Consider the following 24,458-nt stretch of genomic DNA (forward strand, 5'->3'; position numbering starts at 1 on the left):
GGGATTTTGCGTTTAGAAAAAAATGAGGATAGTGTATCTGTAAATATTTATCAGAGACTCACTGCTTTGGACTTAGGTACAGCCTGTGGTTAATTTGTATCTTGGGTTAATATTTCCAAAGAAATCAAACACAGATGTTTGTGTTACGCAAAGTGTTTACTCAGCTAAATGATGAGCACTAAAATAATCCATAATGTCCTCTAAACAACATTCCTCTAGAAATGTATCTGTCTGTTATTTCATAGCACAGTGTCTATTTTTTACTTTGTTACTAGTGTGCTGTATGTTACAACTCTCTTGCGTCACTCATACTGTTACCGCAATCATATCAGAACACACACCCTCTGACTGCTTCCCGTAAGCAATGCCATGTGGGTGGATGCTGCAGGGATGATCTGCCATGTTCTTGAACGTGACAATGATTGTGTCACCCTCTTGTCCTCGCAGTGTCGGCCCAAGTAACCCTAGAACATTAGTTTCAAATAATCATGATTTAAAAGTTCATGTAATTGTAACGTAAATGACTTATGCATAATGACTTGTGGATTTTAATGTTGAAACAAAGACATCATCTTTGGTATGCAAAATACCTGAGGACAAGGGATGTGTTTTCGCCTGTGTGAATCCCTCATTGTATTCCCTGTATACAACCTTTTTATATGACGGTCCAGTCCTGGAATACAACAACAACCATCAATAAATACATCTCTCAGATGAGCACAAAAAAAAAAAAACACAAAACAACTCCAATTTGTGTGAAAATGCAGTTTTATTTTAGTATCATAGAAATACTGGTTTTATATTTTCCATTTTCCTTTTAATTTCCCTTCTAATTTAAAGCTTTAGTAATTTAGTTGTTTGTTTTGTTTTGTCATTATTTTAGTACATTAAGTTAAACTAAATGCAAGTGAGAAATGTTACCTTAGCAACTAGCCAAAATGAAATAAGTTTAAGTTTTGAAATATTTTATCTCAGTTAATTTTATTTTATTTCAAGAAACAAAAAATGTTTTTGTTGTTTTGGTTTCAATTTACTATAATTACCATGGTGAAATATTTATACATTTTGAATAAAGTCTTGACATAATTGGTCTTAGATATACTATATATTATTTTATCAAACTTTACAGTAGTTTCTTGGTGCTGGTTTAACATTTTGTTTGATTTGGGGTTACTTGTATTTCATATAAAATATCTTTGTCACATGTCCTCATGTTTCCTTATTCATGAAATTGAATACATTTAAAATATTTTCTTTGAATGCTATTTCTTGTCAGTTAATAAACTGTTTTAGTACAGATATGTTTTAATTATTTGTTACATTTTTACAATAGTGAATGTAAATATCTATTTTACAATAGTGAATGTAAATATCTTGTTTATCTGTGATATACAAGAACCAAACAAGCAAAAGGCAAACAATCAAACTGAATCAATTTATATTCTAACAAATAATGATCTTTTTCATACCTTTGCTGTCCGGCAGATGTGTAGTCCCAGTTAATATTAACAGCTGCAATGTAATAGCGTCTCTCCACAGCTGTGGCACAATTACACAGGAATGCCAGAATGGCCAAACCGTAAGGGGCCGCTGGCCTGGAGCAGAGTTTCATGTCTGACAATGAAACTCCAGGTACAACGGTCTGTTCCGGAGTGCAGGGAAATCTGAACTTTCAGAGAAATTGCAGTGAGCTTTATCTCCCCCCACCTCCCTGTTGCACACATGTTTAAACACCGTGTTCAAGGGAAGCGCACTATCATTATCAAAAAAACTGAAACTTCTTGTTTTTGTTTAGTCATTAGTACTCTGAGGCTTTTTGAACATGTAAAACCTTTTCATTAATGTGAGTAAATATTTTGTTTGCAAGAATGGAAAACACCAAGTTACCATATTTACATATTTGCCAGTTCAGTCCTTTCCATTGGAAACAAATGCTAGTTAGTGTCCTAATGCAGCCAACTTAACTGCTATCTGCACAAAATGAAGAGGTTCTGCACCATGTTTCACCAACATCAATGTAGCCTAAGTGTTATTCTATTACTATAAATGTGATAATCATGAAATCTGAAATAAATGTATATGGGTTTCAATTTGTAAGAAATGTCCTCATTACACTTTTCTGCTCCAGGCAGAAATGTCATTATAAGGATTTACTCATAATCCCAATGATTTCCTTTGAATAGTTTCTTCATACATTGCTTGTTTACAGTGTTCAAGTTTATGTGAGTAAAAGTCTGTGCATTTGAAGATTAAACAGGTACAGTCTGGACCTTGTTTAACACTCATACCTCCACCTAGCTATAGACCATCCATCATTTAATTACATTAAAAAAACAAAAACAATATTTGTTATTACAAACTGAGCTAATATTGCACATGACTCATGACCACATTTCCCTTAGGAGGGCAAAGACTTATAGAATTTCCTAACAAACCATCCTCATTACATTTTCCAGACAGATGCTGAGAAACAAAGTCCAGACAAGTATGGAAACCACGTTAAAACAATAAAATGAACATTAAACATTACATACTGTACAACATTAAACACAATTTAAAATGTAAAACATACAGCATGCATTTAACTGAATGTTAAAAGTGACTGGAAAATGTTTACAACAGCTCATTTTAGGTATTGTTATTTGAAAAGAAAGCACTCAATTATTCAGTCATACATAAGCAAAATACTATATTTACAACCCTAAAGTATATTTAAAAAATATATGCTTAAACTTTTTTTCTTGTAGGCTAACTTTACACTGTTTGTTTTTCTGCCCACATTCAAACAGTTTATTTCTTATCCAACAAACAACAAACAAATATATATTTTTTTACATTCAGTTTTACATTCATTCCTACATGTAGGCTAGCTCTGCGGGGAAATGTACTAGTCCAACTGTGACTAAGGATTATTTTAAAATTCATTAGCCAGCCACGCCTTTACCTTTGGAAAACTACCAATGAACGTCAGTATAATCTAATTAATATTAATGAGCAAAGCGTGTTGGCCTGCAACGTTAAACCAAACGATGACATGGCTTCATTATACGCATGCGCAAAGATGCGGAAACCGTGGGCAGGTTGTTAGTTCAAGTAGGAACATATGGGTAGGTAAATAAAGCACCGAATATGAATCTATTTGTGCTTTATCACCACATTCACATTATAATAGATACATTGTGAATATCCTGTCGTTGAACTGGATGATGCACTTCTTTTTTATTTGCGTCGGGAACATCATAACAATCACGCTGAATTCCACAATTACTGTGATGAACCACACCACTGTAAATTTTAGAATAATTTTGCTTTCTAGTGTATCTAGTGGTTGCAAATTATTTAGCATCAGTGTTTCTTTTACATTCAGAATGTATTTAGACTTTTTCTATGTCATTTCTAAGATAATGTCATAATCATCTATAGTTTTCATCTATGCATTTTGTAGTTTGATGTTTAAACAGTGCTGTACTAAAAGATGTGATATTTAAAACATAATGTTTAAAACAATGTCACTGCCTTCACAAAAGACAGAATGTTCATGTTCCTTCCATTCTGAACTATCTGTAAACACTGAAACACAATAGTCATCCCTCCTTCCATGACTCCATGTCTGCATGTTTTGTTGGTTGGCTCATCATTTGTGCTTGTGAATCATGTTGAAAACAAAGCGCTAGATACAGAAGGTGACACGTCTTGACAAAGTGGTATTTGAGGAGTGAAAGTGCTGGAGAGACCAATTTATTTAATTTCTTATTTCGTGAAAAAAATGTTTATTGGTGCTTCAGTGTTGTGATTGATATGATTGTCTGATGTTTTCTCAGTGATCCTGTTCATTCTCCTATGAACAGCCTCGGCTTACGTTGTCCATAATGGCCCCGTCCTCATCCTCTTCTTTATGCCGTTGCTGCTGTCCTTGTTCACAGCTGTGCTCAAGATCTTCAGCCTACACTTTGGTTCTGGGTCTGGGTTTTGTCACCTTGGGAACCAGTCGCATCCTGTTACTAAAATTCTCGGCCAATGAAGGTAACATAATATTACACCACCATAGAGCAACATGATGTATGATTTCTTACCACCAATAGTTTACTTTTTGCAATGTGCATTTTAAATATTGTTGCAACTAATTTTGTCTTACCTTCAGAAAACAAATATGACTTTCTTCCTGCATCTGTGAATTTAATGGCAGAGGCCATCAAACTAGTATTTTGTTTAGTGATGTCAGTACGGGTGGTCATTCGAGGTGAGTCAGATTCATTGTCCCAAAATTACTTTCTCAAACCATACTAATTAACATACTAAGCAAGTGTATATACAGTCTGTTGAATTGTGATATATGCAGTGTTGGGGAGTAACTAGTTACATGTAACGGAATTACGTAATTTAATTACAAAATAAATGTAACTGTAATCTGTTACAGTTACTGAGAAAAAAATGTGTAATTAAATTACAGTTACTTATGAAAATGTTAATGATTACAAAGGGGGTTACATCTGAATATTTTCACAGATCTGATTGATTTCTTTCAATGAATTGATTCATTGACTGTTCTAAAATGTGAGACACCAATGTTTCAGGAGTTTATTTTGTTTTATTTCCTATTTGGGTTTATGTATATGCTTTATTTTTTAAGATTAACTTTTTTCCAAGGCATTGTTAGATGCCAGTGTTTCATGTCGTAGCTATGCAAAGATTTGACTTCAAAAACAGTATCATAGCTATTCAACTATTTCTTATTTAACCTCGGAATGATCTCAAAGTAAAAAGAGGTGCTAAAGTCTGATTTTGTGTTAGCTGTGCTTTAAATTAAATTTGTATAATCTTAATTCAAGTGATGAAGGATTTTGAGAAGTCTGACAGTAATCATTGTTGAGTCCTATACTGTAAGGTTAACCCTGCCTGCTTTAAATGTTTCAAAAGGATTAACCACCCCAATTAACAGTTGAAATTTAGAAAAGTAATCAAATGTAATCAGTTACATTACTTTAATAAAGTAATTGAAATAGTTACACTACTTATTACATTTTAAATAGGGTAACCTGTAATCTATAACCAATTACATTTCCAAAGTAACCTTCCCAACACTGGATATATGTTGTTATTTGAGCTTACTGTACATGTTATTTGTTATGGAACTACAACCATTGCTTTTGTTTTCCAGAGGGCCGCTCTTATAAAGATTTGGGGTGTTCATCTGGTGCCTCTTTTCTCAGCTACCTGAAATGGTCCGTTCCTGCATTCCTCTACTTCCTTGATAACCTCATAATCTTCTATGTGATGACCTATCTGCAACCTGTATGTTGAATTATTAAAAGTTTATAGTTATGGATAAATATTAGTTGGAAAGTAACTCTTTGCATTTACTACTTTATACAAAAAAAATTTAGTAATTAAATTAATACATTAATTTAAATGTATGTGTGTATATATTAATAATAATATGTAAATGTATATATTGCATTTACTACTTTATACAAAAAAAATTTAGTGTAGTAATTAAATTAATACATTAAATGTATGTGTGTATATATTAATAATAATATGTAAATGTATATATTAAATAGATGTATTTATAAGCTTTAAATGAATTGGGACCTGCAAGATTGTATTTTGCATTTGTTTGATTAAAAATACAGTAAAAGCAGTTACACTGTGAAATATTATTACAATTTAAAATAACAGGTTTATTTATTTCTGTGATGGCAAAGCTGAATTTTCAGCAACCATTATAGTCTTCATTGTCACATGATCCTTCACAAATCATTCTAATAAGCTGATTTGGTGCTCAATGTTAATAATAATGTTAAAAACAGTTGTGCAGCTTAATATGCTTGTAGAAATCATAATACATTCTTCAATGAATAGAAAGTTGATTTATTTGAAATAGATGTCTTTTGTAACATTATAAATGCATTTATCACTTTTGATCAACTTTCAGAGAAAAATTATTAATTTCCTTCAAAGAAAAAATTGCATTGACCCCAAACTTATGAACGACCACAACATTCATATTTTTCTCATGTTTTAATAGGCCATGGCAGTTATGTTTTCCAACATTGTCATTTTTACAACAGCCATTCTCTTCCGTGTTGTTCTGAAGTAAGTACCATCGTTTCTTGATACCTGTTTAATATCCTTGTATTTTTTTTTTTAATCTGTTACTGACTTTCCATCTTTTGACCTGCAGGAGGCGCCTGTCTTGGGTTCAGTGGGCATCTTTGATCATTTTGTTCCTGTCCATTGTGTCGTTGACGACCGGCAGTGGTGACCAGCACGCCATTGCTGTACATGGCATCCACCCAGCCCACATTTCCACCCCTTCCAACAGCTGCCTAAAATACGCCCATCCCGAGCCAGAGCATCAGAACTATAATGAAACATACTGGAAACGTGAGCTGTGGGCCAGCCCGCTCATCCACAAGCTGAACAGCTTCGGCCTGGGTTACGTCCTGCTGCTGCTGCAATGCTTCATCTCTGCGCTGGCCAACATCTACAATGAGAAGATCCTCAAGGAGGGGGAGCAGCTAGTGGAGAGCATCTTCATCCAGAACAGCAAGCTGTACATGTTCGGCTTGATCTTCAACAGCCTCACGCTGCTCCTGCACTCTGACTACCGTGACCTGACGCTACACTGCGGCCTCCTCTACGGACACAACGTCTTCTCCATTGCACTGGTCTTTGTCACAGCCGCCCTAGGCCTGTCGGTGGCCTTCATTCTCAAGTTCCGTGATAACATGTTCCACGTGCTTACAGGCCAGATCACCACAGTCATCGTCACTGCACTCTCTCTCTTCCTGTTTGACTTTCGTCCATCGATGGATTTCTTCCTGCAGGCGCCTGTAGTACTGCTAGGCATCTTTATCTACCACAGCAGCAAACTGAAGGATCCAGAGTACGCACTACAGCAGGAGAGGCTCAGGGTCATCAATGGCGAGGTGTTTGAGAGGTCAAGAGGGGTAAGAGTCATTTTGAAAGATTCTAAAAGATTTAAAAAGGTCCCTTTGTATCTCAGCTGATCATTTATTCCATACGAGTTATTCGTTTCCACCTTAATTTTTTAAGTGCACTCTGACAGTTTAAACAAGGAGCTCTTTGTAGAGGAGGTCTGGCAAACTATAATCCAATTAAGTAAGGATGAGTGAAAACCTGAATTCTCTATAATGAAAACACAATTTGGAGAAGCAAAGCCCTACCTTAGATTATTGCATTATTTAGATCAAATATATTATACAGCAGGAAATTCCATTAGTAGCATGTTGGCACTTTTTATAGAACTATTATAGAACCCTTGTGAGACACAGCAGAATGGGAAAATAGTTCACTTTAGCTTCTTTCTGAAAACTTTGGTAACACTTTTGTATAGGGACTGATTCTGACTATTAACTAGTTGCTTTTTAGCATGCCTATTATTAACATATTGGCTGTTCACTGGTATTTATAAAGCACATATTCTGCATGACCATATTCTACATCCCTAATCCTACCCAATACCTAAACTTTACAACTACCTTAACTAACTATTAAGCAGTTTATTGAGGCAAAAGTCGTAGTTAATGGTTTGTTAATAGCGAGAATTGGACCTCAAATTAAAGTGTGACCAAAACCTTTTTTTATACATACCTATATAAAGATGGATCAAAGTCTGGAGAACCAACGTCAGCCGCATTTGTCCGTAATTATCATATACATGGAAGTAGAATTCGCAGTCAGAGTTTAGGGTTAACCGCTGAAGCCAATGCTATCATCTAAGCATTAGACCATATAAAGACTACATACTAGAAAAAATTCCTAATAATAACAGCCTCAAAGTCATGTCTTGCATCCCATGATTACCCAGCACTTGTAAAAAATATTATCCAAATTGTATATAATTGTACAAAATCAACAAATGCCAAAATGAATGGGATCAGTGTACAACAACAAACTGTATGAAATTAACCCTACTGTGAGTAAAAGTCGCATCTTTATTAATAAATAATCCCTGGAATCAGATCTCAGGTCATAAATGCACAATGCAGAATAGGACAATCCATAATGACACACAAGTTCTTAGTATCAAATATAAGATCCACTGAATCTGATATGCTCCTCATGCCATAGTTCTTTTAGAAAATTAAATTACTCTGTAAACACTTTGGAGTCAATCTTGAATACATTTTAGAGTTTTTATTGGAAGCAGTGTTTGACTATTCCGTCGCTGTTCCGTTTTTCTGTCTTGCTTGAGCACTTTTTTAACATTTAAAAATGCTTTTATCAATGTTTTGATGGCCTGCATTCTTTTCCATTCTGCTGCCTCTCACATTTTTAAAATGCAAGGCTATCTTCTGTATGAATGGTCCCTACAAAAAAATTCCAGAACTTATACAAACCTTCTTCATTGGATAGTACCACCTATTATCTATCTATAAAGATATATCTATAGTCACTAAAAGCTGTCATGTTTTTCTGCAGTGATCTGAAAAGAATGTATGTGGTAGTTCATGATTGTGTTTTATGTTTTTATTTTAGGATGGGGAGGAGTTGGAGAGACTAACCAAGGCTAACACAGAGAGCGAATCTGAAGAAGAATCTTTCTGAGTCTGTTTTGAATCCATCTCTCTAATTATCATGTAAATATTCTGGAATCAGCCTTTATATGTATTATGTAAATGTATTATAATGAATGATAATTGTTTCAGTCACATGGAATGTCTGCCTGACATGCAAAGGGATCAAAGAGTTGTTTATTTTCTTCTCTTACAAACTGTGTAAACATTATGAACATGTATCAAACTCATGGGGGTTTGTGAAAGTGTTACTTTCATATTTATTGTTTGGACTATTCTTGGTTCCTTCATATAGTAGTTTACTGAAAGACATAAAGTGACGGTGCAGGTATTAAGGTAAGAGGAGCTTGTTTAAATTTTAATGTACATCTGTAATAGGAATATAATTATGTTTCAAAGCATGTGCCATGTTGTGCATGATGTCGTATTTGTTGACATATGACCTTTAAAAAAATACTTGGATTTTTGCAATAAACATCCGTATTTTAACCCTACATGCTAAAATATTTGTAGTTCATTTCAATTCTTAGTAATACTGCTATTTTGTGGCAACTGCTAATATATTATTGACCAGCAGAGGGAGCAAAGCAAAGAAAAAGTCTAACTACATCAATTTGACATAGTGCTTAAGCAGATATTTGATATGCCTATATTTGAGTGCCTTTATAAAATAAGGGAGGAAGAAACTCAAAGTAAGCACTTAAAATTAAATCTCAGCTGTATTCTACAAAAGTTCCGCTAAAAATAGTGTTGACTTGCGATGTGTGGAACATATATCAAAAGGCATGATAGCAATACAATATATTTTTATTGAAATTAAAGTACAATTTATATGTTTATAAATAAGACGTACAGCGACAGTGCTCTTTAAAAATAGAGTAACAATATCAAAACATAGTTTAACAAGAAAAAGCAGGTTGTGACCTTTAAAAACGATCACTTCTTATAGAGAAGACATCCAATAAATACAAATGTTTTGTTAACGTCTTTATCTACAAAAGATTTTGTCCATAGATGTGAAACGATATACACCGACATTAAGAGACAGATGTGTAGCAGAGGAGATGCATCTTTAAAAATGAACAGCTCTATACGATAAATGTAAAACCAGTTAAAAGGGAAGTTTTTAGTTATCTCCTACCCTGACACTGTTTTATGAAAGCGTAAACCCTAATAACCATAACCTTGATGATAACCATCCTGGTACCCCTCATGATAGCCATGGTGGTAGCCATAGCCACCGTACTCATCCTCCGGGCAGCGCATGCCTAGAGACTGCTGGATAGCCATTTCCTGTCTGCGGAGCTGCATGGAGTCGATCAAGTCATAGATGATGGCCATGGACCACATGGGGGACGGGTACCAGGACTTGACATTTCCGTCTTTTCCCACCAGCAGCATGGAGAAGTACTCAGGGCTGATCTGGAAATAGTTTCTAATGTCCTTCACTAGAGTGGCAGATATGCCCTCGCGCTCCACCGTTGCACTTCCTGAAACACATAAACGTGGGTGTCGGAAAACCAGTGGTGGACGAAGTACACAAATCAAGTACTTGAGTAAAAGTAAACAGGTGTGCAGCTACACATAAACAACATATAGTGGATATACAGAAAATCGTGCCATTTGTTCACCACAAATGACTTAGCAGTGATTAATAGGATACTGAACTTCACATTATTTGATAGATTTGAGTTTAGTGCGTAATGCAAAACAATTTTATTTTAAAAGGTTTGTTTTAGCTGAGCCGATGTGCATGTCACCATTCATCATCACTGCAATTTAATGGGTAATATAAAACATAATTATACCTAAATTTAGCTTTTACTGAAATAAAAAAAATCTTGCTTTCACTGTCCACAGAAAGTGCTTTATGCACGTTCTAAGAGAAAACTGAATTCATTTTTGTCCTCTTTTCAACCCTGTTGAATACTCTGCCATCTTTAAGGGAGTTTTTTAAGCATTTAATTTTGTTTCCACTTACACTGACCTTGTCAAGCTTGATAGTTAAAGTTGGTATACAGTACAGTTAGTATATAGTTAAATAGTTACTGTTCAAAAGTTAGGGGTCAGTGAGATTGTTTTAAGTTAAAAGTACAGTAATAAACAGTAATATTGTAAAATATTATTGTAATTAAAAACGTAAATAATAATTTATTCAGAATTCATTCTAATATACTGATTTGGTGCTCAAGAAACATTTCTTATTATTATCAATGTTGAAAATAGTTGCAGTGTATAATGTTTTTGTGGAAACCGTGATACATTTTTTCAGAATTGTTTGATTAATAGAAGGTTCCCAAGAACAGCGGGTATGAAAAATAATTTGCAACATTTTAAATGTATTTACTTTCACTTTTGATCAATTAAATGCACCCTCGCTGAATAAAAAATATCATTGTCTTACAAAATTGTACAACAGTGTCTTTTTTTGTTGTTTTTCTGTTTTATATTCTTAATGGCACAAAGCATTTAAATATTGACTAAGTAATGGAGTCCTCAAAAATCAGTGGTGGTTACTGCAGTGGTACCATGAAACATTTTTGGATTTTTAGGAAACTTTTGAAGTGTCAAAATAAATAAATCGATACATAATTAAATAAAAATGTATCGTTCTATCTGTCCACCATCTTTTCAATCCTTTAGCAAAACTCCTTTAGCAAATATATGCACATCTGACTTTAAATAAAGGGCTTTTTAATATACATAATATTGCAAAAATCTCTTACAGAACATTTTCATAGAAACCAGATTTATTTTTATAAAACCAACATGTTTTGTCAGATATTGACTTTGCTTTCATCTTACATATGGGTCCTGCCTAGATATGGGTCAGCACTCTAAATACCGCTTACAGAATCACTTTTTGATCTTAATGCATCAGACAGACTGCTGATGCAGCCTTTCAAAACACACAGGAGCCTCGGTGCCAGTGAACGCAATGATGTCTGAAGTTTCAACAATGATGGAAAATATGTAAACACCTGAGCCCTTCTTCATTTCTGTCCTGCAAAATATTATTCCTGTGAGAACTCTTTGGTCATTTCTGAACCCGGCCGGAGCTGGAGAGGCTGACTCATGCAGGGAGGGGCTCCTGGCTGCTTTTGACTGAGCAGCCAGTGTCAACACAACACCACCGCATCTAACATAACGTGCTGATTAAGCCTTAACGCACTAAACACCTGGCTGTTCTGAGGTATATTTTCATCTAGACTTTAAGAATTTGTTTACTACAAGTGCAAAACAATATGCTTTATATGTTTACTAAGACCACAATAAGTAAGCATCTGATTTTTCAGCTGCTTTTTAAACCATTGCTACAAGTGTTTACATACCTGTTAAAAGGTGTTCTCGCACCTCAAAGTCTAGACCACATTTTAGGAGTTTACTGGTAAGTCTCACTTCCCAGAAGTGGGTTTTTTTTTTTTTGCTAGTGTTTCAACATCAGTGGTCTTACCATTGATGGGGTAAAGATCCAACACTCCTCCCATGTCTATCAGCTCTGTCCCCACCAGCTTCAGTACTGATACATGGCGAAGACCTGCAAATCGACCAAGACAGAAAGAATTTTTCTAAAATCTCAACACCACCCTGAGTTTTTAAATGTCCCTCTGCTGACATTTAGGCCATTTAAGGGGCATGTTTGTAGCTTACAGATTGTTGGTAATGGAATATGTGTGGGATGTATTAATAAACAAAGCTGTTTCTCAAGACATTTAAGTCTGACTTGACAGCCATATTCAAATCCGATGTCAGTTTAAATGGAGGAGAAAGTCTTTTTTTTTTTTGGTTCATGCCTGTCAAACACTGCAATTGTTCTAAGATCTTTTCACATTCTGCCACATAATTATTATTTTTATAGAGCCGAGTAAAGATGTGACGTCAGTTTGTAAGCTAATTTTCTTAGAGCTCCCTCTGGTAATTTCTGAATGTTTTTTGGAATAGCAGTTTAGAATTTATGAGTAAATTAAGGCAAGTGGTTAACATTATTTCAGGAGACGTTCACATTTTGTTCCACAACATAAATTGTTCTCACAGTCATACGTCAAATGTGAATCCTGTAGCCTCAGTTTTTTAAACCTAAGTTGTTAATTGCTATTAACTAGTTTATTCACAACTAGGAACATCTCTTTATGATTTCCACAGGCATTTGATGTGGAATTTGACTAAGACCATGAGGCTACACTTCACCACTAATAAATATACTATTTGAATGCCAATAAAGTTCACCTACTCTATGCAGAGCTATATAATATAAAAATAAAGGAGCCATTAAAGAGCTTGCTGCAATGCTGAATAGTTAGCTAATTACATAAGTTATGTGTTTGTCAGGATTTCTGGGAAAGAGACAAAATGGCAAACATTCACCGCTGTTGTGTCAAGCTTATTTTCTGGGAAACACTTCTGAATGCAAGTATCATCACAAATACACATTGTTCTTGGGAATAATACCAAGAAAAATTCCAAATCCATAACTCAATGGAGTTTATGAGAGCTGGCTTAGTCTGAACTACAGTAACAATGATCTGGTTTCAATCTTCACTGAGTGACAAGAGAAAATCAATGTGAGATATTATCTTGGCAAACTTGAGACACGAGAAAGAAACATATGCAAAACCCTCTAGAGATTCTAGAATAAAAAGGTCCATCTGTAGTCAAAATCCTCCCCAATAATGCAATGTGTATTTATGTGCAATAATGTTATCTGAAATTTTTATCGAAATTCTCCTTCAGTGACATCCCAAGGTTTAGTTATTGTTATTCTTACCCAGGTTGCACGCCTGGCTGTTTAGTGCATAGAGCTGTTGCTGATAGGCCCATTCCTCATCATTTGGTGCAGATATGACAAACAACCTGCGTCTCCAGCGGAACCTAAAATCGAGTAGCCCAAAATCATTAGAACAGTACATTACTTATAAGATTCCCAGCAATTAATCTTTTCAATAGAAAATGCTTATGAACTACCTGGAAAGAAAGTTCTCCAATGATCTTGGATTGTCTTCTTTTTTACACGTCACCCCATCACGTTTCAGTTGTTCCATCTCTCTGATGCGTGATGAAAACGTGTTGATGTAATCAAACACAGCCTTCATCGCAATTGGCACCTCATAATATTGCTGGAAATAAAAAGATACATGAAACAAGCTTCATAGAGGGTTAGAAACCAAGTATCTTCACTAGTAAGGGGATTTCTCAATAGGTTTTGAGCAGCCAAGAATGCCAAACCCAAAATTATGTGTCAAATCAACAGAGCTGTGAAGAATTCTTGACATTTTTCTGCAAACCACAACAAATATGCTGTTCAAGCAAGAATGCAATCCAAAACGCAGTCCAATATCACATTTCTTTTGACTTTGCAATTGTATTTTTTATGATTATTCTTTTGAATTAAATGTTTATCAACTTATTTCTTTATGTAAATTCAACACTTTAATTTAGTGTAAATGCTAGATCTGCTATGAATTTTATTTATTTTATAGTGCCAGTTAATGAAGGCATACATAATTAAATTAATATGGATGTTAAAACCTGTTCTTAAAACAAAGACTAAGACTCATTTACAGTGACCGTGATGAATCATGTTTATTTGTGGGCAGTTTGTTTATTAAGTTTATTAAGTCAGTTACGTCAACATTCAGCTCTCACAATTCAGTTCAAACACTACATGCCCAGAATTAACTCAGTATTTGTGGGTGTCTGACTGGCTACGGTTCTGAAGATTTTCAATAGATTTTACTGTCTATCCGCTGCCTGACTGCACAGTGGCTTCTTTGTTTATTCCAGCTGTCTGCAAACAGGACTCGGCTTTGCGCTGGCACACCTCACGTACAACTCAAGTACTGTGGAAGAAGAGAGCTTTAAAGCGGTGAAAATGTAATATGTGCCAAGTTACGTGTCTTTTACCTTGGCTTTCATGTCCAGATCTGTGAGGACCATGTAGAAATCACTGTAGGTCATTCCGTACTCTTTCCTCAGCTCTGTGATGAGATCCTGGTTCTCCAAATCCTCCTGTTTCAGACCTTTCATGGGCTTGTCATTCTCTGCAAAGACGCCACACAAAATCCCACAGACTGATCAACCAACCAGAGAGATAAATACAGAAGATTACAGATGGCTCCACAGTCTGCTAGTTTTGTTTTGACTGCAGTTCAAAGAGACATGCGTGTCTTTCATAACATGCAGAACACAGGGCGACCCCTCCGGTGGGGTCAACGCTGGTAGAACTCAGGACACTGAGGCCCTCGGCTATACGAGGAGCTCAATGCTGTTCTGCTGTTTGTCTAAATGGAAAATCACCAGACATGCTGTCTTTTAATGAAGTGCTGCAGGGCCTTAGGGATGGCAGCTCTGTGTATTTATTCTGGGAGCATGGCTTCCTTTGCTATACAAGAGACAGATAAAAACAGAGCAACTCATGTGAAAGACCCTCTTTGCTCTGTGGAAACTCTGTGGGTGCGTGAGACAGCACGGGAAGACGCGGCCAACCCAAAGTATTTGTTTTCCTTTCCGCAAAATCCAAAGAATCTCTCGCTCTGATTTCCAGTGGACAACAAAACAGACCGTTTAAGGCACTCCACTTTCAGCACGGGAGGTGAACTACAATTAAAAACCAATCAAAGCGGAGGCAAAATGCTTTTTCTCCCTCTAAACATGTGGTTTTCTTTAAATAAGATCTTTATTTATCTCTCAAGGCCAGAATATATAATAAGGAGGCTTTAGGCACATGTACTACTTGACTAGCACTATATAAACAACAACTAGGAATCTGAATATAAAACAAAAAATACAATTTCTAAATAATAATGATAAAAATGAAATCCCCTCTCTGCGGAGTTACATCATAAGCATTACAAACGGAAAATGAGAGATTAGGTTTAGCCTCAGCAACGCTCCTAATTATATATGCCTACCATAGCCACAGCACAGGACCTTTAATTGTGGTTTAGGAACTGCTGATCATACAGTCAGTCATGTTTCCTTTTCTAGTACCTCTGATGCTGCACTAGAACTAGTCACAGTGAGCTGGCAGGCTATAAATGCTCAAAACGTGCCAGGCTGATATATGCCTTCATAGAGAGCCGTATGTGTTCACTTAGCTGCCTTTAAGAGAGAGATGTTATGAGCACCTGTTTTGCTTCCATTTTTCCATCCTGCGGCAGTGAAAGGGATCCCTCGCAGAGAGCTATGTGACGCAGACCAGACTGATGAGTATATGGAATAAAAGTCAAAGCACTGCCACGGACTCATTCAGAGGTAGTCTGGATGATGATGTTAAACCCTTTCACAGCATTTTGTCTTAACGCTTCTAGAATCTAACTGTGTGACGTCTGATAAATTAACAACAGTAACAACCAGGGTTGCGCAAAATTTTGAATTAAAGAATTAGCTTGCTTTCAACTGATGAGTTGAGTTGGAACTATCTGTCTATCTAGCTACAATATATGGAGAAAGTATTGGGACACCTTCTAATGAACAGGTTTGACAAATCTTAATGTTTAAGCATATAATGATATTCTAGGGAATTGTGTGCTTCTAATTTTATAGCAACAGTTTGGACAGGACCCTTTTCGCTCCTAACATGTCAATGCCTCTGTGTACAAGACAAGGTTCAAAAAGAAATGATTGATTCAGTCAGTGTATGTATATGTAAATGCAGACCTTGAGCCAAAAACTCATCACCAAACATCAATGACTTTTTTTACATAAACTATATGGACAAAAGTATTGGGACACCCTCTTCTTTTATTTCCATCTCTGTTCCAACAGTTTTGGAAATGTCTCAAATGTACAAGTGTCCATATGTACAAGTCATTGGTGTTTGGTGACGAGTTTTTGGCTCAAGGTCTGCATTTAAAGTCACACCAGAGGTGTTCAGCTGGGATTAGACCAGTCAAGTTCTTCCACACTGAGTGACTCAATCATTTCTTTTTGAACCTTGCCTTATACACAGAGGCATTGTCATGTTAGAATAGAAAAGGGGTCCTGTCCAAACTGTTGCTATAAAATTAGAAGCACACAATTCCCTAGAATATCATTATATGCTTTAACATTTGTACTCATGGAAATTACTAAAGTAGTCAAACCTGTTCATTGGAAGGGGGTGTCCCAATACTTTTGTCCATATAGTGTATCTGTAAGGCCTTTAAATCTCTTTAAATGGCATTCTTAATTCCAAATGGCACACAACCCTGGTAAAACCAGATAGGTAGGAAGCATTCAAAGCTAAATTTCTGGTAAAAATCTGGTCTTAATTATCTTAGCATGTCTGAGGGAGTAAGCTATTTGAATGACTCCAACAATACTCAATGTTTTTGAATTCAAACCATGGGCTTCCCTGCTTTTGAAGCAGTTCCACAACAACTCCGACAATGAAGAAATTGTAAGAATGTATATTATTGTATGCTTTACCAATCTACCCACCCTGCAAAACTGTCTGATCTGTCAAGAACTGACTGCTGTTTCTGAGCTTAAACTCTCCAGTCAGAATATCAGCTACAAAGGAAACAGACATTTTCCCATGTCTTGGATAATGAACTAGAGAGAATAACGTGCCAGGGCAGACTCTCTGCTCTCTTCCATTTGATTCATCTAGCAGCATTCCGTGACACTTGAACAAGTACCATTCACTCCATTCCCAGACCAAACTTCAAGTTCCTTTGCTGTGAGGTTCTGTGTCATATGAGGTCATAATCTGGAAAAGTGCTTCCCTAATTTACAAGTGAGTGCCAACTGTTGGATAAAAGGCGCTTTTTGTTTTGGCACATTAAAAGCCCTTAATCTCCAGCATAGGAAAATGGCTTGTGTTTATCATATCCATCTTCAGCCTACTCATTCATAGTTCCATGTCACAACTAGTAAAGCTCTCAAAGAACAGGAAACAGTTGTTCTTTTTCATGAACGTTGCAGGATTATATGATGGGTGGCCTGAGTTCAATTTGGCTCAGTGGGAATGGATGGAATGCTTTGACCGGAACTTCCATAACCTGGGTTCAAATGTCCATAAGTCAAAACATGACATGGATTCTCAGCAGTGGTTGTTTAAAGGGGTCATATGATGCGATTTCAGTTTTTCCTTTCTCTTTGAAGTGTTACAAGCTCTTGGTGCATAAAGAAGATCTGTAAAGTTGCAAAGACTAAAGTCTCAAATCCAAAGAGATATTCTTTATAAAAGTTAAGAGTCAGCCACGCCTACCTAAAACGGCTCGTTCGAACACGCCCCCACATACCTACGTCACTATCTGGTAAGATTTGCATAACACCGCCCAAATGATCACACAAAGAAAGAAGGCGTAACTTTTATTCTCGCTGTAGTATTGTTGTTGCCAACCTTAAACCGCATAAACACATTTCATTACACCAAATACACAAAATAATGTTCTTTTTAGCAACATCATATGACCCCTTTAAGAATGAGGAAAGCAAAACTATAGGAAAAGATAACAGGAAAAAGCAGGCAGTGACGAAAACACATTCTCCTATCATTTTAAAAGTTTTTTAATGCTTTTTTGGTGGTTATTATATAGTATATAGTTGATATACTGCACATATATATTGTTTCCAACAAGACGAATGTGGCTTACCAAGTTGGTAATGATCTATTTTCATGGTGCTGTTTGTAAGCGTGCCGAAGATGGTGATGATGGAGACCTTCCTGATGGCCATCTCACACACATGTTCCAAGTATTCATCCCTTTGCTGAACATACATGGTGTTCTCCTCTGTTGGAGAGGTGATCAACTGAAGTAAAGAGTTTGAAACAGAAGAACAGTAAATAATACATTACAGAAATCCACATTTCTTAATCAGACTACTTACAAAGCTACTCACAATTAGTCTCCTTTTGCTTTCAAAATAGTCCAAAAAGGTTGCCAGAGTTCCTTTAGGTGGCGGAGGGGGTGGTGGTTGTCTTTTTGTTGGTTTCTGATACTCTTCTTTCTCATGGATCTTTGATTCTTTCTTTCCATTTTTCTTACCACCCTTTCCATCCTTACCCCTCCTCTCCGTCTTGTCCTTCTTGTCCTTTTTCTTCTTTTTATCTGCCCTGCCCTTGCCTTTCTTGGCAGGCACAATTTCTTCCTCCTTCTCTTCAGGATAGACGTCGGTGGGCTCACCTACATCATATTTCTCTTCGTATGCATTGCTAATTTCCTTATCGCCATTTTTTTTCTTTGTAGGCTTAACTTTAGGTGGCTTGTGTTGTGTAGGTATAATGCTGGTATGTTTGTGATTGTATTCTTTTTTATCTGTGTGGTTGTCCCTGTATTTTGCTGTGTTAGCTTTGGTGTAGACGGGAAGTGTTGTGGGTGAGGTTGTCTGGTGTCTGTCTCTACGGTTGTAATAGTAAAGCTCAGTGGTGGTCTTGTGGGCTGGAATCCATTGTGGGGTAGTATGAGCTCTCGTAGTCCTTGGAGTGGTGGTGGTCTGTGTTGTGGTTGTGGTCGGTCGCGTTGTTGTCGTCGTTGTAGTGGTGGATCGGGTTGTAGTTGGGGGACGTGTGGTGGTGGTGGTAGTTGCTTTGGTAGTGGTGGTAGTGGTCGTTGGTCTCGTTGGAGTTGGAGTAGTTGTTGTAGCCAGTCTTCGAATGGGTTTCCGCACCTCTTTTCTCCTCCCCATTGGTTGTTCCACTTGGGGGTCTATGCTGGGGACACCCTCGACCACCTGCCCCTCCACCCCAGCCCCTTTACACTTCTGGACAAAGCCTTTCTGCCTGACATTCTCCATTTTGCGAATGGGCGACTGGTCGATAACTTCATACATCGCTTCCAGTCTGACAGGGTATGGGTAGCGCTCTTCTACCTGAAGCGTCTTCTTAAGAAGGACCATCCCAAACTTTCCTTTTTCTAATTTAAGAATGTTCATGAGCCTGGGAATAATAGTCGTATCTAACGGCTCTTCCATCACCTTGCCTTCGTTAGTAATGCGTCTGATTTTCCCACCCAATTCCCCTTCCTGGTGAAACATGACAATCTGATGCACGTGCCGCTCTGCCAATTCGCAGTAAACATCAGGTTTGAGAAGACTCATCATCAATCTGTAGTAACCATCAGAGTCGTGAGGTGCGGAAATAACCAGCAGGCGGTTTTTCCCTGCAAATGACGCCAGTAAGTTTGGAGAACCAGCGCTGCTTGGCATGCGGGAAACTCTGGCCCTGGCTCCAGGTGTTCCATCATCCTGCTGGATTGGGCTCCTAGACTTACCCTGTGCTGGTCTCCTTTGTGCCAAGACCTTTCTGGATTGGACGTTCCTGGTAATGTTTATATCTTCATCTCCCTGCATCTGTTGGCGTCTATCATTGATCCATGAAGGAGAACGTGTTTTGATGATCGGACCCTGTCGTGATTTGTTTTGTCTTGCTCGTCTTATGGAAATCAGTCTGAGTTTGGCTTGTTTATCGGTCGGGCTGCTCTCTGACACGTAAACAGCCCATGTCAACAGACACAAAACACCGAAACCAAGCATGTACCTTCCCCTCATGTTTGACAGCTTTAGTAACACTTCAGTCAGTAGAGAGATACAATCCGGTAAAGCGTCATAAGATTCAATTTATTTTCTAGAAGTGTTTATAATTCTGATGCTCAGTGCAAAACAAGGCAAAAGTTATTTAAAACCATCTTTGGGTACTTAACAAACAAAGAAAATAATTTTCTTTTAAAAAAGACAAAATCGGTCAAGTTAGATCGACCTTGGTTTTACCTGTAAGTGCGTTTAGGAAACATTTCTTGAACATGCAGCGCGCGATCTGGCTGAATCAATGCAAAAAAGTATTTACTGCTACCCCAGCGCCAGATTTTCTCATCTCGTCATTCCTGTATTAAAATGCATATAATCCCTTAATCCGCTGAAAATAGATGCCAAGAAGTAAAGCTACGGTCCTCAGTCAGTCTCGTGAAGTTTGACACGCGTCACTTCAACACAACGCACGTCGCGAAAAATGAGAAAGACGTCAGAAATACTTCCAAAAGTTTGGTAAACTCTCTGTGCGGCTCCTTATCACTGGAAGCTTTCCCAGACATGTCAGAAAGTAACAGCACAGCAGCCTCTGTATCCTCTGACGAGCTCACAGGACCAACCCATGCAGCTGAGGGGTGCCAGTGCGCAAAGGTCTACTCCTGCAATCAGTTTGAACCGTAAATTTAAAACAGGCAAATCCTTTCAAGACCCGTTTCATAAATATAAAGGTAGCAATATTTATGAATAATAAATATAGCAAATGTGATATTATAAAGACAACATGTTGTTTCTAAAATGATCAAAATTGTCGTTTTCACTTCTCTAAAGCCAAAGAAAATTCTTTAAATATTATCTGGAAAATAGTTTGTATTAAAAGTTGGCTGTGTATATTTTCCCCTACCTGAAGAGAAACATTTTCAGTAAATATTGTTTCTAAGTAGTTTTAAAGAAAATAGTGCCTGAAAAGCAAGCTAAAGGCAACAACGGCGAAAAGAAACTAAATAGAATAGCACAAAAAACAAACATGGAAAATATCCTTTGTTGCATATATACATTTGGCAGTCGCTTAAATTGTTGAACATAAGAAGTTTTAATTTTTAAAATCGTTTTTATGTATTGATATATAACACAAATATACAACGACTGGCAACCCACAGAAATATCATGAAAAGCAGTAAATCTGGTAATCTGTGAAGGGGTCATATTTCATTCAGAAAAAAGAAAATAGATTTAATGCAAATCTAAACAGAACTAGGATCACTTCATCATATTATATTTTATAACATACAGATTTTACTATCATAATTTTTGTTCAGCCTGTTCAGACTAATACAAGACATTTTTGTCATCACATTTGAATAAAACATCACATATTTTTGACTAACCAGTCACAGAACTTAATTAGTTAATAATAACTTAATTAGTAACATAATGTTTAATCTTAAGCATTAAGGATAATAGGTAAAACACTTGAACTAAACAGTCTTAACAATTGAGATGGACTTCAACAATGGAGCTGTGTAATGCGAAGTCAAAATCACACGTAGGCCCCTGACATGTATACTCAACACATGTTTGGCTCTGTCCCTTAAAACAGCCCCAAACTCGGATGATGTAACTGGCAGCTGCTGAGCAGAATCCAGGGGGTATGTGATTGTGGAATAGCTCACCCTGAAAGATACTGTACCATTACCATTATATTATACCATTATACCTGATACAGGTTAAAATATTAAACCCCCAAATTCTTCTCAGCAGTTGTTTATCTAGTTACATTACATCTCTGATAATTGTGCCTCTTGTAAAAGTGAAACTCAATTATTTTAGTTTATCAGTTGGTTTAAAAGTTTAAAAGTAGGTCTAGTGCACACATTCCATTCCTTTTTCTGCTTAAAAGCCCAGGGTCTTTTTTACCGGTTACTTTTGTGTTTTACTTTATTATCAGATGCCTCAATGTAAGCAGCACATGCTTAAGGCTTTTCCCCAGCCCACAATCCTCTATTCCCCTTCATGCTCGCTTCCTGACACATGTGGGTCTTAATACAGTGCATCAGTCTGTAATTAAATCCATTTGCTTAAACAGCTACAAAAGATCATCACAAAATATAAACAAACCCCTTTAAATGATGAGAAACTCGGAAACATGTAATTAAACGTAGAAACCATAACACTTTACATCTTTATACCAGTATTAGACATATACCAGGCTGAGATGGAATCAGCAGACTTTTCACACATGTTCTGCACTGATATGGGGGAAATCTGTGGAACTGTGAGAAATGGCTATCAAAACCTAAAACTTAATATTCAAAAGGATTAAATAACAAACATGCAAGGGGGTGTAGGATGAGTACAACTTTGTAAATGATGACCAAATTTTTGGAATATTTTGAGGAGTTCTACAGACACAGATTGAGCTGGGGCATAAATTAAAACAATTAAACCAGACATTGGAGAATCATATTTCTTTTACGACAACATAATCTAAATAACTAAAAAGCAGACAACAGAAATGAAGGATATGAGGATTGGAAGCTAAAATTCATCCAACATCCAGATCCTGATACAAGGAGACACTGGCAAGGTTCCTTCAGTTCTACAGAACTGTAATTGGAAATTGCAGCAGTTGTGTCCAGAACCCACAGTCCCCTGTTATTAGGTTTGATAGAAGAGAGTAGATGCAGCTAAGTTGAAAATAGAATGGACAAAATCCATTAAATTAACCCTGTGAAGAGTGGTGTCCACTACCGTTTGCAGATGTTTCAAACTTATTTTTTAAGATTAAGATTTTATTGTATTATTATTTCTGGTCATTGAATCTGATTGGTCTAGCAGCATTTAGCAGTTCAACAGAATTGTTTTAATGAGCGAGTCATTTAACTTTTAACTCATCTGATTCATTCAGCAGCATTCAACAACTGACTGAGTTGACTTGTCTGAATGAATCATTGAATCTTTTATTCCACCGATTTGATCAATCACAGAAACATTCAGGGACAAAACAACACACCTACTTAAAGCTGAATCACATAGCCGTGCATACATGGCCATCAAGCACTCTGCCATATTGCTTTAATAACTAAAATGATTAAGAAGGTTAAAATGACCTTTTTCATTGGTGCATAACACTGCATACTGAGCTCAGTATAGTTCAACACACCAACTGCTCAGTAACATATAGAGTACAATATTAATGTCACAGAAAGGAAGATAAATGCTCTCAGTCTATATATGCCAACAATCAAAGTGTATGTGGACACAGACCCCTACAGAATGCCAAATGTGTTTTGCTCAAACCTCACCAATGAACTCACAGTCCTCTTTCAGTCTAATACACAGCCGCTCTTGTTCCCGAATGTGAAGTCTTTATTGTAAACTTGAAGGGGAAAGGTAATATATGTCATCAAATTTAAATTTAAGGACAGAAGCATTAAACAAGCAATAAAAATGACCCAAACTAGATACAAATAGACTGCTTTGATTAGCAATCTCCTCTACTTTCCATACGGAGCCATATTTTCATTCTTAATAATGCTAGGAGCATTTAATACACAACACTGCAAGCTTTATTTTTATGGAACCGCTTGCTAGTAAAAGGCTTGATAATATGATTAGCCCTGCTACCAAGTAAAGAGCAAAAGCTACTGGTAAATGAGCCATGAAACAGCCCAGTGTCTTGGCACATGTTGAATAGCTGAGAACAGCATTAAAACTGGCCATTTAGTTTGTCTTTATAAAAATTAATTGCCTGAGCAATGCTTCAGATCAAATGTGCCATAGTTTTTTGGCACACTCCTGCATCACTTACACACAGCATGAGTAGCTACCTGTATATTTTAAAGGGGTCATATGATGCGATTTCAAGTTTTCCTTTCTCTTTGGAGTGTTACAAGCTGATTGTGCATAGATAAGATCCCTGAAGTTGCAAAGACTAAAGTCTCAAAACCAAAGAGATATTCTTTATCAAAGTTAAGACTCTGCCACGCCCCCCTAAAACGGCTCATTCTAACACGCCCCCACATATCTACATCACCATGTGGAAATATTTGCATAATGCGCCCAAATGATCACGCAAAGAAAGAAGGCGTGGTTTCAGGAACAGCAGTTAGTGTTGAAGCAGCCATGTCAAGGAGACGCTGTGTGTTTCTAGGCGAAAGCAAAAGCACTTTATTTAGCCTTCCGAAAGTAGATGCATTTAGGAATCTTTAAGATTACTTACAACAGAACAGCAATGCATTTTATGGACGACCGTTTCGTGAACCTAGGAGAAGAGGTCATTCTGCCTTTGCTATGACAATCTGGCGCTTCTGAATCAGCTACTGTAAGTATGTTTTGTTATTAGTTTAAGTATTTGCTATTGACTGTTCAAATGCGGAGTTTTGCGCATCGTGTGCGTGTGCGCGCGCGCGCGCGCGAGCGAGAGAGAGAGAGAGAGAGAAAGAGAGCGCGAGAGAGAGAGAGAGCGCG

General features: G+C 36.8%; 3 protein-coding genes across 4 annotated transcripts in view; 1 reads left to right on the top strand and 2 right to left on the bottom strand.

Moving 5' to 3' along the window:
• The window catches only part of f5 (coagulation factor V), a 13,642-nt gene extending 11,964 nt beyond the window's left edge, over positions 1-1,678 (bottom strand). The window contains exons 1-3 of the mRNA XM_016562830.1: positions 1,470-1,678; positions 591-673; positions 342-464 (exon numbers count right to left, since the gene is read on the bottom strand). Coding sequence (XP_016418316.1) covers positions 342-464; positions 591-673; positions 1,470-1,612 — 349 coding nt within the window. The 5' untranslated portion in view covers positions 1,613-1,678. The remainder of the gene's footprint in view (positions 1-341; positions 465-590; positions 674-1,469) is intronic.
• A 1,370-nt stretch (positions 1,679-3,048) lies between these two features.
• On the top strand, positions 3,049-9,005 carry LOC107748197 (probable UDP-sugar transporter protein SLC35A5). Of its 2 annotated transcripts, none has more exons than XM_016562900.1 (7): positions 3,049-3,107; positions 3,822-4,023; positions 4,142-4,240; positions 5,159-5,292; positions 6,029-6,096; positions 6,185-6,953; positions 8,506-9,005. In XM_016562900.1, exons 2-7 carry the CDS (start codon positions 3,870-3,872, stop codon positions 8,572-8,574), a joined length of 1,293 nt encoding a protein of 430 aa, XP_016418386.1. In that variant the 5' UTR covers positions 3,049-3,107; positions 3,822-3,869; the 3' UTR covers positions 8,575-9,005. The 2 variants fall into 2 exon arrangements, with proteins under 2 accessions (XP_016418386.1, XP_016418387.1); XM_016562901.1 differs by having other exon boundaries at positions 3,053-3,109; positions 3,851-4,023.
• A 364-nt stretch (positions 9,006-9,369) lies between these two features.
• ccdc80 (coiled-coil domain containing 80) lies at positions 9,370-20,614 on the bottom strand. The gene is made up of 7 exons (XM_016562831.1): positions 18,369-20,614; positions 18,122-18,278; positions 14,445-14,581; positions 13,506-13,657; positions 13,309-13,412; positions 11,998-12,081; positions 9,370-10,033 (listed from the first exon to the last, which is right to left on the bottom strand). The coding sequence occupies exons 1-7, from the start codon at positions 20,013-20,015 to the stop codon at positions 9,714-9,716; spliced, it is 2,601 nt and encodes an 866-aa protein (XP_016418317.1). The 5' UTR covers positions 20,016-20,614; the 3' UTR covers positions 9,370-9,713.
• Between the last annotated feature and the right edge of the window lie 3,844 nt (positions 20,615-24,458).

The sequence above is a fragment of the Sinocyclocheilus rhinocerous genome, unplaced genomic scaffold (genome assembly GCF_001515625.1).
Source record: "Sinocyclocheilus rhinocerous isolate Xijiao unplaced genomic scaffold, SAMN03320098_v1.1 scaffold289, whole genome shotgun sequence".
Lineage (NCBI taxonomy): Eukaryota > Metazoa > Chordata > Actinopteri > Cypriniformes > Cyprinidae > Sinocyclocheilus > Sinocyclocheilus rhinocerous.

Bases quoted from the DNA above. Each gene is read 5' to 3' on its own strand.
- ccdc80 (XM_016562831.1), bottom strand. From the start codon at position 20,015: ATGAGGGGAAGGTACATGCTTGGTTTCGGTGTTTTGTGTCTGTTGACA. The intron at 14,582-18,121 runs GTAAGCCACATT...GCGTCTTTGCAG, and splicing joins AATAGATCATTACCAACTTG to AGAATGACAAGCCCATGAAA. The intron at 12,082-13,308 runs GTAAGAATAACA...GTCGATTTGCAG, and splicing joins CAGCCAGGCGTGCAACCTGG to GTCTTCGCCATGTATCAGTA.
- LOC107748197 (XM_016562900.1), top strand. From the start codon at position 3,870: ATGGCCCCGTCCTCATCCTCTTCTTTATGCCGTTGCTGCTGTCCTTGT. The intron at 4,024-4,141 runs GTAACATAATAT...TCTTACCTTCAG, and splicing joins AAAATTCTCGGCCAATGAAG to AAAACAAATATGACTTTCTT. The intron at 4,241-5,158 runs GTGAGTCAGATT...TTTGTTTTCCAG, and splicing joins AGTACGGGTGGTCATTCGAG to AGGGCCGCTCTTATAAAGAT.